At 41.2% G+C, this 14,710-nt stretch overlaps 3 protein-coding genes across 3 annotated transcripts; all 3 read left to right on the forward strand.

Moving 5' to 3' along the window:
* Positions 1–3,090: 3,090 nt before the first annotated feature.
* On the forward strand, positions 3,091–5,506 carry CCOS01_05037 (H+ symporter; the record flags this gene model as incomplete). Its single annotated transcript, XM_060453218.1, has 5 exons — positions 3,091–3,268; positions 3,332–3,702; positions 3,755–3,804; positions 3,860–4,352; positions 4,412–5,506. The coding sequence occupies 5 exons, from the start codon at positions 3,091–3,093 to the stop codon at positions 5,504–5,506; spliced, it is 2,187 nt and encodes a 728-aa protein (XP_060317176.1).
* Positions 5,507–7,244: 1,738 nt separating this feature from the next.
* On the forward strand, positions 7,245–7,967 carry CCOS01_05038 (uncharacterized protein; the record flags this gene model as incomplete). Its single annotated transcript, XM_060453219.1, has 1 exon — positions 7,245–7,967. One exon carries the CDS (start codon positions 7,245–7,247, stop codon positions 7,965–7,967), a length of 723 nt encoding a protein of 240 aa, XP_060317177.1.
* Positions 7,968–8,879: 912 nt separating this feature from the next.
* CCOS01_05039 (uncharacterized protein) lies at positions 8,880–9,445 on the forward strand (the record flags this gene model as incomplete). Its single annotated transcript, XM_060453220.1, has 2 exons — positions 8,880–8,902; positions 9,031–9,445. 2 exons carry the CDS (start codon positions 8,880–8,882, stop codon positions 9,443–9,445), a joined length of 438 nt encoding a protein of 145 aa, XP_060317178.1.
* Positions 9,446–14,710: the final 5,265 nt, after the last annotated feature.

Here is a 14,710-nt window from a genome sequence, read left to right on the forward strand (position 1 = left end):
ATCTCGTTCTCGGGGAGGCTCGCGGAAGATTTCGCAACCTTGCTTCCCAGGGAGCCTCAAATCCCAATCATTGCCGCTCCCCCCTCCCGAACGTCGCCGGAGTAGTTCCCATGAGCGGGAGTGCAGCAGTAAACTCTAGGCAGCCTGAAAGCTAAGCAGGAGTTCCTATTTGTGGCGTACGAAGGGCTTGCAAAGGACGAATGACACAGCAAGGAGGTTGAACGGCTATTGAAGAGACGATCCACGGTAGATGACTTGTCCATACTAGATACCTTAGCCGGCCGTAAGGGAAGAATAAAGGTACTGAAACCAAACTCTATCGCCACAACAAGAGACGATGAGCTTGTCTGGTGGTGAGGGTGGTGTGCCAGAAATACTGCTGTAAAGACGGATAGATCGTAGTCCGGATAAGCGGCATTTTGGGGGACAGTAGAAATCAGGTGAGTGTGTACGGTGCGGTGCGGCAGCTTCGTCCAAAGGCTGACCGGCATATCGCCGAAAGACGCCTTGGCCGCTCGGCGGTGATGAATTGCAGCCTTCTCCTCCCCCCTTCTTCTTCGAGACTCTCTCTATTTCTGAGGACGTTGAACGTGGCCAGAAGACTCTACAGAAGACTCTACAGAAGACTCTACAGAAGAGTCGCTTCGGTGTCGTGGGGTCCACGTGCGATAGGGAATCCCTAGTATTGGCTCGGGGAATCCCTGCCTCACCCCCTGCCCAGTGAGCCAAGCGAGTGCACTGGCAGATCTGGAGGCCGTGGGGGGCTATTAAGTAATTAAGTGTCGTGAGTGAGGCGTGCGGACTACCGGTGAGAGAGGGAATTATTAGGGGAGGAAATTGGCAGGAGGCCTTGTCAGTACATGTTAACCTAACGGCCGTTGCTATACGCGAACCTGCCTAAGGTAGGCGTCTGCCCGCATTTCGAGCCTCGGTGTGCCAGTCAGGTGAGAGGTGGTCAATGGAGAGACAGAGACCAGCATTTGGTTCGTTGATCTGGGCCGAAAGAGACTGGACGTGTTTTCAACGTGTTTGATGCAACGTCGGGGATTCCTGTGCGGAAGAGATGCACAAAAAGGAATGGGACATTGGAGGTGCCGTTTGGGTGACTGCGTCAAAAGAGTTCCGTGTGGTCGGCGTTCCAGTGTCCTTCTAGAAGGAGCACCCCTGCTCTGGCGAGTCGATGTCTGGGAACCTGGATGGATCGCGGTGGGGGCGACGTTGATTCTTGGGAACTTGGCTAAGGTACGGTAGGGAAAGAGCCACCCGCATAAAGCGCGTCTTCCCTGCCAGATCCGTCGCGCCCAGCGTCGCCCAATGCATGCGGAAAGAGTCAGACACTCATTCAGAACCTGGAAGGTGGAAGGTGGAAGGTGGAAGGCACCAGATGAAAGCTGTTAAACGGTGGAGAGGGAAAGTGGATACGCTGGGCTGCACCTGCCTTCCCAGGTTGCCTAGAAATGACCTGATAATGCATCGCTCAGTGAGCCTGGCAAGAGCGCCCGTCTGTCGTTTGGAGCCAACTTTCCTCGTGGATGGATACCTTACAGTCCGTCATATCGCTCGCTCTGTCCTTCGTCCCAATTGTATACATCGCTATTACCCAAAATTATCCTGGTAAGCTTTTGCTGCCTCACCTTTTCCGTCTTCATCACCAGCCGCGTCCGCATATGCAAAAGCTTTAGCACTCCAGCAAGGAGGGCCCAGATCAGAACACAGGCCAAAAGGCAACTAGCAAAATGATGTGCAAGTCTACCAACGGCTGGGGGCCTGTTTATTCTTCAACGTTCTCCACCGGCGCCCCACCGAGGCAGAAATCCGTACCGGACGGCTATCGACAGCACGTGGCATCGCATCGCAGCCTGCAACTTGCATCCGTCGTCTGCTGCCTGACCATGGCAACCGGCTACCCCCTTTTACAGGCTCACGAGGTGCCCTATTGCAACCATGAGAAATACGGCCCTGGTCTTGACTGCTTTTGTTCATCTCGTCGCCTATTCTGACAGAGACAAAAGTATGTTTCCCCAATCCTGCTTCATTCGATGTTTCTTGTTAGCGCCGTGAGTTGAGACATTGCTCTTCGGGGTCGGACTCTTGCCCTTGGCTTAAAACGCAGACAAACTTTCTTCTGCCCGACCACCCATTCACACTCTATCTTGTCCCTTTTCCCCAGTATCCGTACGGATACAGTACACACCCACACACACTCTCTCTGTCTCTGTGGCGATTAGCTTTAGGGCTCCCCTTCCTTTGACGATGTTGGCTGCAACCGGATCCGGGATCGGTTTGACAAACAGGACGTGACACGGTGACAGATGCGAACCATTCCCTTGTTTAACATTACAATCGTTCCATCCATTCCGCCCCCATCTTTGCTTTCCCCAGCATCCGACCAATCCCCTCTTGCGTCTTTGCAAACTCTCCAACTCTGTATTCAAACGGCTATTCTTAACACGCTACTGCGTACTGTGAGGTCAGAGGAAGGAATTACTAACAATATAACACGGACATTCTTCAAGTCAATGCCCATCCCTTCCACTCATCCAATCGGCCACGTCGCGGGCCCTCCCCCCCTTTGACTAGCATCCCCCTGCCATTTGCCTGCCCTGCCGAGCCCCTGTCACCCAACTTCAGCCCCTCGCCCCATTGCAGAGGTCTTGTAAGAACGGATCAGGCGGAATATATGTGTGGTATGCATGTCTGTGGCCCTCGGGCGTTTCCCTTTAAACTCTCCTACGCCCTTCACGCCCCGCGCAGTTGAGATCGAGTCGCCCAAACCTTAGCCGAGCCTGTGGTTATCCAACAAATTTCAGCCACGATCGCGTTGACTCTCGATACCCGAACGTCAGAGATTCCCGGTTCAAAGACACACCAGCTACGGACCTAAGCGACCACATACGCCTCGACGACGGAAGGACACGAAGTTGCGGATTGGAGAAAGGAATTGGGGAGTTATCGAGAGCTGCCCAGCACACGGATTAAGGCACTCCACAATGGCATCTGGGCGGACGACGGCGACATAGACCGGGCAACATTGCCATTGCGACGACTTTTCCATCAAACTCTTGCTTTCAACAACGCTACTTTCCCAAGATGGACGAAATGTTACCGCCGCCGATGACTCCGTCCACGGAACGGATTCATCGGCGGACGAATGGAGGCAACAAGGCCTTTCACAACTTTGCAAACGACTACTCTCACATCACAGACCCCTCGTTAAGGAGGCGATTAGCACTGAGCGAAATTGACAAGGTTCCTTTTGGCTTGTACCGTTAGTCTGCACCGAACCTTTTGCGCTTTGCGCTTCTCAACCAAGACTGACATTGGACCGCAGATGTAAGGGCTATTCTGGTTGCGGGTGTTGGTTTCTTCCTCGACTCGTACGACATCTTTGCCATCAACCTCATCACTACCCTCCTCGGCGTAGTGTTTTGGCAAGGGCCTCCTGAATCGAGTGCGCATGGCTATGGCGGTAACAACGGCGAACTGCCGGGGCCGGTAAACTCGGCTCTCAAGGCTTCAACCAGTGCTGGAATCATTGTTGGCCAAATTGTGTTCGGCTGGTTGGCCGACGTCTTTGGCAGAAGAAGGATGTATGGTGTGGAACTTGGAATCATCATCTTGGCGACGTTAAGCGCCGCGCTGGTCTCTCCGAGTCAATCGGTTAGCTTCACTGGACTGATGATTTTCTGGAGGGTTATCATGGTAAGTTATACGTTGTTGTTGTTGTTCATATGCCATTGCTAACGACACCAAGGGCGTCGGCATTGGAGGTGATTATCCGCTCAGTTCAGTCATTACATCAGAGTAAGTCGGGTCTTAGGCCGTTAATTTCAAGAATTGGGATTGACGCGGTCCACAGGTTTGCGCCAACCCGATGGCGAGGAGCCATGATTGCGGCCGTATTCTCCATGCAAGGCATGGGTCAGCTCGGTGCGGCCGTCGTGGCTTTAGTCACTGCCGAAGCCTTCAAGGACTCCTACCTCGACGTCCACACTCTCGGCGACTGCCACGCACGATGCCAGCTTGCTGCCGACCGCTCATGGCGCATCATCGTCGGCATGGGCGCCGTGCCCGCCTGCATAGCATTGTACTACCGAATCACGATCCCAGAGACGCCTCGATACACCTTTGACGTGGAGCAAGACGTCGAGAAGGCCGATGCGGATATCCGCGCGTACATGGCGAGCAAGTCAAAAGGTGATTACGATACGGATTTGCAGTTCAAGATGAAGAAGGAGACCGGTCCCGGTTACAACACTCCGGCGGCATCCTGGCCTGATGCCTGGGCATACTTCACGCAGTGGAAGCACTTTAAAATGCTTTTGGGCACTGCCTTTTCCTGGTTCTTCCTTGTGAGTCACACAACACTCGAAGAAATCACTTGGTCTAGTCATACTGATGTGCGGAACAGGATCTGGCTTTTTATGGTCTCGGGCTGAATAGCACCGTTGTGTTGCAAACCATTGGCTATGCCGACGGAGCCAACTTTTACAAGAGACTACACAACCAAGCCGTAGGGTTGATCATCTTGGCGTGCGCTGGTGCGATCCCTGGCTATTGGGTTTCTGTCTTCACCATCGACACCCTCGGCCGTAAACCCATCCAGATTATGGGCTTCTTTATGCTCACCGTCATTTTCTGCGTGCTCGGCTTCCTGCTCCATCAGTTGACCGATGCTGTCTTTCTCACTTTATACATCACTGGCCAGTTCTTCTTCAATTTTGGCCCCAACACTACCACATTTATCGTTCCTGGCGAATGTTTCCCGACCCGATACCGTTCTACTGGACACGGAATTTCTGCAGCGATGGGCAAAGTTGGTGCCATCTTGGCGCAGGTTATCAGCATCCCTTTGCTCGCAAAAGACGTCCCTGGCGACTGCCACGGCGACCATTGCGCGCCCTGGCTCGACCGTCTCCTGGAGCTGTTTGCACTATTCATGTTTCTAGGCATGCTGTCATCCTTACTCATCCCGGAGACCAAGGGCATGACCCTCGAAGAACTTGCCGGCGAGACACCAACATCCTACAACCGCGGTCGCAACGGCAGCATATCGCACTACCCACGCCCGCAATCGAAATGGAATCCTTTCGGCGGTGGCCACCCCGCAGGATTCCACTACCCACGTACAAGCACCGTCAAAGCAGCACGTGTCGGTATCATGACGTCGCCCGACCTCCTCGCAGAGGAAGAGCGCAGGAGAAGGAGTCAGACCCGGTTCTGGCGCAAGAGGCGGAGAGAAAGGGGCGGCGGCGGCAGCGGCAGCAGCATTGGTGGTGGAACAGACGAGTACGCGATGAGCATACGAAACAGCGGTGTATCTTCCGCATACACTGGGAGAAACATGGGCGCCGCTGACGAGCAGATGCCTGCCGATCCTGCGGCTCCCGGCGTTTTTCCGACATGGGGCGCCGGGTGGGGCCGGGTGGATCGCGGGGCGCAGCCGATGGAGAACGTCAAGTTACACGACGTGGGAAGCCTTCTGAGGCGGGATTCCCGCGCGTGATGGGAATACAAAAGGCAATTAGCGGGCGTACGGTTTTTTGGTTAACCCTCCTGGATGGAGAACGGGGGATTTTCATGATGACGACCTTTCGCTGGATATGGATCTGTCTGGCTACTGTAGATAGTGTATGATTATAGCATCAAGACCGCCCACGCGGTGATTCAAGATTCGCTCTACAAGCATTATGAGGTGACTTTTGATCTTTATATCCTTCACTCATGTTCACGTTCATGCCATGATACGCTAGGGATTGCTTGTATTAGCTCCCTCTGAGGGACGTAAAAGTCGACTGAAAAACACAACGCGAAACAGTCCAGCTGTTCGCCATCGCAATGAGCAACTTTATATACTTCGTCATAGATCAAACCGGCCATGTACGGAAGCCGCTTCCCCCAATCTCCGAATCACTTACCCTGACTTAATGGCCATACTTGGTCCTATCCTACATAGCCCCCCAAATAGTAGCCGTCATCTCCAAACTCGCCCTCGCACCAACAAAAAACCTCAAACTTCCGCTTCAACCCTATGTCATTCGCAGAAAGCGTCACAGCCGGTGTGCGAAGGGAATCCTCAGTCGCCTAATGCTGCAGCCTCCGTCGGATGATAGGGTAGCGCTCGACGGCGGAGCCGAGGGCCTCCCAGATGTCTCTCTGTGATGAGGTTTGAAGGAAGATATTTTATTCCTTTACTCGAAGCCTCGGAGAATTGATACGCGATCAAGAAGGGAGTCATGGACCGACCGTATCAGTGAATCGTGTCCTTATGTGAAATCAAATTTCATCTTATGTATTGTGGAATATGCAAACTCACGAGACGTGGTCCGCTGATTTGAGCTCATTGATCACAACGGGTTGTAGTGATCATGTACTTTATTTTGAGATCAAGGTATCCCACTTCAGTGAATTCATGTAAATTAATATGGCTTTTTATGGGGGGGTCACAGTCTAATAGTTAGTCCACGAGATAGACTTGGGTGACTTGCAATTTTATTAAGGCATACTGAGCTATAAAAAAATGAAGAGCCGACGCCTAAGTCGGATATTTAATGGTAATCATGCTCAGATTCCTTGACGTTGTGTTGACCGACTTGTTTCATGGAAGACAATCCAGCCGTTGGGAAATTGAAGACCGGTCTTCAGCATGAACTAGCCACTAGCTTCTCCCTTCTTGTCTAGAACATCCCTAAAGTTCTTTCAGATAGATCGAGGCATATCAAAAGTGTTCGAGTCATCGTTGATACATCGCAACAATGAGCTTCTTCCAAGTTGTCTTGTGAGTGAACTTCCCCTTTTGTGCGGACTGAGTTGCCAGTGCATGGTCACCAGGACAATTGAATTGTTTTGTGAGTGTCTGAATTCTCCAGTGGGTCCATAAAGTAGGAGCGTTTTGCTGCGTTCGAAGTGAAGGTGTATTTCCAGAGCATCTCAGACGCTTCCGACCTTGTCAACAGTCCCAGCAACCACACAACAACTTACCCTACTTTTTCCCAATTTTTCATCCCTCACTGCACAAGGACAAGCTTCCATCTGCAAATACTTTTCAGCTTTTTTCCCTCCTTTGCCTGAAGTCTTCCACACACACACACACTTTGCGGAATCTTTCACCCTCACGCTTCCACCACCACAACAAAGCATCTCGACAAACACACATTCACCAAATCACAGTCGTCTTTCCGGTACAACCCCTCCAACTAGCATCAAATCTGCATTAATGCATTCAGAATAATACAAAGCTAACCATGCAGTACTACAGTGAACTGGAATTGCAGGGCGCCATGATTGCCATCGCAGGCCTGGGCCAGCTCTCAGCCTCACAGCAGCGCATGTGCGACGACCTCCTGCAGGCCCTCATCCCGCGCAACTACCCCGTCGACCCCGAAACTCTCGACAACGTCCGCCGTGAATTCTGGAACCGCGCCTTCGCCAAGGGCTGGACGACCAACAAGGAAAACAAGGCCCCGGGCCAGCTCCCCAAGCGCACCAACGACGAGGCCTCCCTCACCATCGGCACCCTCAACCAAGATGTGCCCAAGAACGGCAGCGTCCCGGGATACCGCCGCGCCGGCCAATCTGTCCTGCTGAAGGTCAGCATGAAGGTCGGCGATCGCTGGGAGGACGTCGATGCCAGTTTCTTCTGGGTCGATCAGCAGGGTCACCGCGGCTCTGAGCTCTCCAACGCTTCGATCGATATCGAGGGCGACCTCACTCTCGAGGAGGCCTCGGTCGAGGTCGGAATGCACTACGACACCAACGAGAAGGAGCGCGTCGGCGGCTGGAACTGGGACAAGGTCGTCTACTGGGGCCGCCTGCGTCTCCTCAACTTGGCTCTGCAGCTTAGAGTCGCCAACACCGAGGATACGAGTGAACTGAAGCAGGTTCGGCTGGTCGAGGAGCATTGGTTGGAGAAGGAGGAGCTTCGAAAAAACTTCTTGGTCCACGAGCAGCTTTTGAGGGGTGATTAAAGGGAGATGAAAGGACTGATTGATACCCGGATTATGGATGGAGGCTGGCTTTGGGCCACATGGAAAGGGATGATCGTAAAAGCATAGCATGAACTCTTGATTTCGCCAGAACGCCTCAATACACGTACCCGGAGGTATTTTCATTTGTGTTTCTACTGCAAGTACTTATCTAATGATGTAGTTCGTAAGATGGCTCCATCTGACGGAGGTCTTTTTCGATATCGGCATAACATGATGAATTCCTATGGAAGATGCGTTCGACGTTTTGCTCCTGGACAAAATCCCAAATATTTCATCTTTTGTTCCACTGAGCCTGCTGTTCCTTCATTTCCATTTCAAACATCAGCAAACCTGCCTTCTTGACTTCCAACTTTGGACCACATCAAAGCAACACGCTTGTTAGGCGCTGGGACTGGTCGCGCAAGGGGCAAAGGCTCGATAAGGCGCTTTCACGACGTACCATGTACTCTATATATAGTATGGACCATCTCTTCCCTTCTTCTTTGAGTTTTACTTCTTCAAGTGGAACTCCCTAAAATGGCGTATATCATGCGACCATGGTCTTTATCTGATAGATTGGGTAATGGAACTCGTTGTTCACCCAGTGATTCTTTGATTCACCCAGGTTTTCACACCATAAAAGCTCTCATTTCATTCTTCTCTTCCCATGTCTGATCATACAAACGCACGAAGAAGAATTCTTTCAAATTTTCTGCCCTCCAACTTGAATAACTTTCAAACTTTTGCCAGTCAAACTCCATTGCTTTCTAACTCAACGTCAATATCACACGTCGGACGCAAGTAAGAATCTTCTACCAACGGATCTGAAGTCTTGGACTTTGGCGCCCGATTTGTTTTTGCTGAGAGGAACATCACCTGCTACTTCTCATCACAACACCTCTTGATTTCATCATGGCTTCCCCGGAACCACCTCGGTTCGCTGTCTCTGGGGCCCACCAACTCGACGATGTCGGAAAGAGGATTTTCGACAGCCTCATTGCTTGTGTGCTAATCTTTAACGACCCCCGACCACCGAATCTCGAGCTAACCATTGAGGTTTCAGACCGATGCCAGAGATTGATGATAGTATCCGCGACAACTTCTGGAAGAGAGTCTTTGCTGGTGGCTGGGCCACCGACAAGCCCAATGTTTTGGAGCCTAGGTCGAATATGCAGGGAGAATTTCCTCGCCGCATGATCAAGCACGCCATCGTTGGCGAGTTATCAGATACCATAGAGTATGACGAAACAAAGTCCACGTATCAGAGCACTGCTATTCTCGTGGCAGCCAAACCGGATATCCAGAACGACTTGGTAGACTTTGCATACTCTTACCAAAGCGGCTCAGTCTTCTCGGACTGTGAGAAGAGGCCCATTTTCAAGGAAGACAGCATGAACCAGCCCTCCCGAGTTCTAAAAGATAAAGCCGAAGCCATACGCGCTTGGGACGAAGCTCAGATGGAATGGCTTGGTGAATAGAATTACGAGAGAGCAACATACGCAGCCCGACGCCATCTAGTTGATCTGGCTCGCTACTATGGTGGGGATGATAACGGTGTCCTCTGTTATGGAGAGCGTCATCCGCTAGTGTTAGGCCTCGCCAGTTAGACCCCGTTGGTTAAGGGATAGCTTAAGGGGCATGAGGAAGGGGACTAAGTAATAAAGGAGTAACTTAGGTATATATAGAGCGTTAATAATATACCTCAAAAAAAAGGTAAATTTTAATAATTTATTTTTTAAACCCTAATAGTAATTAGCCTCTATAAGCTTTTTCTTTATATTATATACTTATTAATAGTTTAAAATCTTTATTTATAAAGGGGACTAGGTTAAGAACTTAAAATATTAATAAGAACGAAACATAATAAAAGAGCGTAGTTAGTATTATAATAATAAAAAAAAAACGACTTATTTTTATTAAACTTCCTAAAGTTACCTCTTTTTTAATAAATAATATAAAAATAGAGCGTAATAAGATAAACTATATAATAATAATATAAAAGGACCGTATTACTAAAAATATTAATAAATTTTAAATAAAATAATAAACTTCTTACCTTTATTCGCTAATACCTAAACTAAATAATAAACGATAAACTAATAAAACTATAAAAATAAGAATAACGATTAAAAAAAAAAATCCTTATAATAACGTATAAAAAGTAACTACGTAGAAAATAAATAAATTTAAAATATTTATAAAGCTCCTTAAATAGCCTAGCCCCTATACTAAGAGCTATAGTTTTAGTTATAATAACTTTAAATATTAATTTTAATATAAATAAGAATATAAACCCTTAGATTAAAAATAGCTTAATAAATAAAGTTATATTTAAAGCGCCGCTCGAGTAATAATAAAATAATAGGTTCGTACTACTTAAGCCCCCGTTTATTAGCTCTTTTTTAATTTAAATAAGCGCTATAAGTAGAACGTCTATATTTAAATTATTATCCCTCCCTAACCTATCGTATATTAATAAATTAGTACGGGATTTATAGAGCTTCTTATTTAATTATTACTATTACTTCGACTTATAAGCTTAATAAATAAGAATAAACCGTAATAAAATAGTATATATAATTAGCTACTTAAGTAATAGTATAAAAACCTTTTAAATATACTATATTTTTAACTATAAAAAGGTCCTTAGGTTTATAATAAACTAAGTTATATAAAAAGAACTAAAGACTTTTTTATAAAATAACCTATTTAATCCTATTAGCTAAAAAATAGTAACGAATATATACTTAAATAGTGCCTCGTAAAGCTAAAAAAAGAGGGTTAATAAGTTCGTTAATTATATTAATAAGCTCGAAATAAAATTAAAATATATTTTAATAAAGAAGTAGAGAATCTCTATATTAATAAATAAGCTATAGCCCGAACTATATTTTATAATAGTATCGTAAATAAAACTTTTATAAACTTATTTATAACTAATATTATTAATAAAACGTATTAAGTAATCCTCGTTATTAATAAGAAGTTTATAAACGTCCCCTAGATAATATTCTAACTTAAACTTAAATAAGCTAGTAAGGAGATATAAGGGTACTAATAAGCTAACTATATAAAAAATATACTATAACTTACTTAATAAGGATACTACGTATTATAATTATAAAAAAACTAGTTATATTATAAGGGATTACTTATGACTATGAGAGTAGTATTAGTAATATTATAATTATAATAAAACTAAGTACCTCGTTAATAACTATCCTAGCGTTATATATTATAAATATAATTAAAAAGGGTATAAAGTTATTAATTATTAATTAAACCTCGCTCTAGCTAAGTAGCGCGGACTAATAATAAACTTAAATACTATTTTAATAAAAAAAATAATTAATAATTAATAAGGGTAATACTTAGATATCCTAACTTATATATACTTAAACTATATATAAAAAAAGCTAAGTGCCCTTATTAATTCGGGAATAAAAAAGAACGTAGTTAGTATCGGGCTATTTAATAGCTTTAACGCTAATTTATAAATCTACTTATTACTATAACTAGTAAACGTCGAGAGTAAATAAATAAAGATACTAAAGAGCTACTACTTACGGCTTTAAATTACTAATAATAATAATATAATAAAAACATAGCTATATCGCTTTATAATAGCTAATATTATAATACTAACGCTTATCCTTAGTTTTCCCTAATTAAAAGACGTCGACCCGCTAATTAATTAAAAATAAAAGAAGTAATAATATTTAATTTATAAATAATATATCTACTTAAATACTCTAAAAAAGGGGCTACTAAATAACTTAGTTTTGGTAATATTTATATATATCGTAATTAACTTAGCTATAAATAGTAACGTAATACTAATAAGTATAGCTAAGGATTAAAAACTATAATACTAAGACTTTAATAACTTATTTTTAAAAAAAAAGGCTATTTTATTATTAAATAGAGTACTATATAATTACTATATTAAACTAAACGACGCTATGCCTATCCCTTAGGGACCTATTTACCTATTATTAAACTATAAGCTAGAGATATTATAAAATTATTTAATAAAAGTAGAGGCTAGGGGCTAAATACGCCCTTTTATAAGCCCGGCTAGAATACTTATTTTTTTTATATTTAAAAAAAAAAGAGAGCTATAACTTTACGTCGATTATAAAGTAATTAATAAGATTATATAAAAAGACAAAACGCTACTATTACTAATTAAAGAGATATTAAATAGACTATTTAATACCTCCGTTTTTATAAAGTTAAACTTTAAGAACGTATATTATTATATATATATAGCTAAGGGTAATAAATAAAAAACGGCTTTTTATACTAAATACGGGTAGTTTAAGTACTTAATTATACCTTTCGGGCTAATTAACGTACTTATAACTTTCTAAGTATATATTAATAACGTTCTAAGCGGCCTAATTAATACCGTTTATATTATATACCTAAATAATATCTTAATATATAATAATAACTACGTAGTATATAAAAAATACGTACGTAGTATATTATAAAAACTATAGTAATAAAACCTATATTTAAACGGTAGTAAATATAAGTTCTATATATTATATATAAAATTTTTAAAGTATATTATATTTAACGAAAGTATAAAAATAAAACCCGCGCGTATTAAAGCTATAATAAATTAGCTATTTTTAAAGAGCATTAAAAATATATAAACGTTCTTTAGATTTATAAAGTTCTATTATAAATTTATTAATAACTATACTAAAATAACTATATTTCTAATAAACTTATTAAAAAAAGTAAAGCTAGGATAGTTAGAGCTACTAATACCTATCGTAAAATCGTTTAAAAAGCTATTAATAATATTTATTAATATACTAATATTACGGTATTTTAATTTTATTTTACTTACGTAGTTATAAATAAACGCTTTAGCTCGAGCTATTAGCTTAGTAATTACGTAATTATTTAAGGGTAATTAGTACTTAATTACTTATAAATTAAGAAAATTAACGAATATAAAGAGCTATTATAGTATAAGAAATACGGAGCTATTAATTATTATAAACGTACTAAGAAATTAGTAATACTATTTTATTTATAGCTAAGATTAGGTTATAATATTTATAGATTATTTTAACTTATAGTTTTTAAATATTAAAAAGAGGCTAAATAGGAAATAGCTACGTTAACTAAACGAACTCGTAGTATTTAATATTAAAATTAGATTTAAGCTAGGTATTAAGAACTTAGTAAATAGATTATTATAAAAACCCGATTATAATAAAAATAATAATAATAATAGAGTAAAAGAGCTATTATTAAAAATAAGAAAAGACTTATATAATATTAAAAATATATAAAAGCTTTTTAAAATCGTAATAATAAAATATACGAGAATAAGCTATAAGAGCGGCTCTTAAATAAAAAAGATAATAAGTATTCTAAAAATAGAATTAATAATAATATAAAAAAATAAGTAAAAGAGGTTAAGAGCTCTAGCTTAAGGGAGCTTTAAAAAGTATTTTAAAAAATATAATAAGGCTACGAGCCTAGGGTATTAGAGTTATAATATAATATTTAAAAAGCTATTTAAGCCTACTACTAGAACTATAAATTATAAGCTACTCGTTCTATAGGACTTTAATATAATAAAAGTACTTAAAATAGTATTTAATAAAAAGGGGTTATTAATAATAAGTTAATTACGGGCCGCTTAATAAAAAGACGTTTTTATAAAAAATAAATAATAAACTAAAAAAAATTAATAACCTCGCTTAGTTAAGAAAAAATAATAATAGAGCTAAGTATATAACTCGAGAGGGCTATTATATTACGGTAGCCGTACTTACGTATTACTATATAAGGGGTTAAAAAGAGAGGTTATCGAAGTATATTATAATATACCTATAATAAGATATTATAATATAAAATAAATAATAATACTATTAAAACGCTATTATTATTAAAATAGAATAAATAAAAATATAAAAAATTATATTAATACTTATATAATATACTAATAAATAAAGCCTCGTTATTATAAACTATATAACTTATTATGCCCCCTACTTATTCTAATTAGGTTATAATAAAAAATATTACTAGACTTTATTACGGGCTTACTTATATTAACTATACTAATTAAAAAGCGCCCCTATGACGTAGTACTTATTATAATAAACTAATTTATAAAATATAATATCTATATTACTATAAGGACGACTTTTATAACCTAGGGATTTATAAACCTCCTATTTATAAAGATTTTTATAAAATTTAAAATACTTAAAGGGATCGTTTTTAATAGGGGCTCGTTATTTATAAATAAGTTTTAAACTTATCTCTACTACTTTTTAATAATAAAAAGATATCTTAGTACTACTTTTTATTTATAAATAAATAGTTAAATAAAATAATAAAACTAATACTTAGAGTAATACCTTCGCTACTTCTATACTTAAAACTAATTAAATTAAGTATAGTATCTTTACCTAGTTAAATTTATATATAATAATACCTAGTACTTAGTAATTTATAAAACGCTTACTAAGGCCCTACTTAAGTTCTTATTTACTTACCCTATATTAATTTCTATAAAGACTTAAAATGGTATATAGAATATCTTAATTAAAGAATATATAGCCTAACTACGAGCTAATTAAAAAGCTCTATAACCCCTTATATAAAAAATATATAAAATATATAAATAATAAGTTAATAAAGCTAAGATAAATATATTATATAAAGTAAATAACTAAGTATTATTATTAAAAAAGAATATTAAAAAG

The sequence above is a fragment of the Colletotrichum costaricense genome (genome assembly GCF_030867565.1).
Source record: "Colletotrichum costaricense strain IMI 309622 chromosome Unknown Scaffold_4.1, whole genome shotgun sequence".
Classification (NCBI taxonomy): Eukaryota; Fungi; Ascomycota; class Sordariomycetes; order Glomerellales; family Glomerellaceae; genus Colletotrichum; species Colletotrichum costaricense.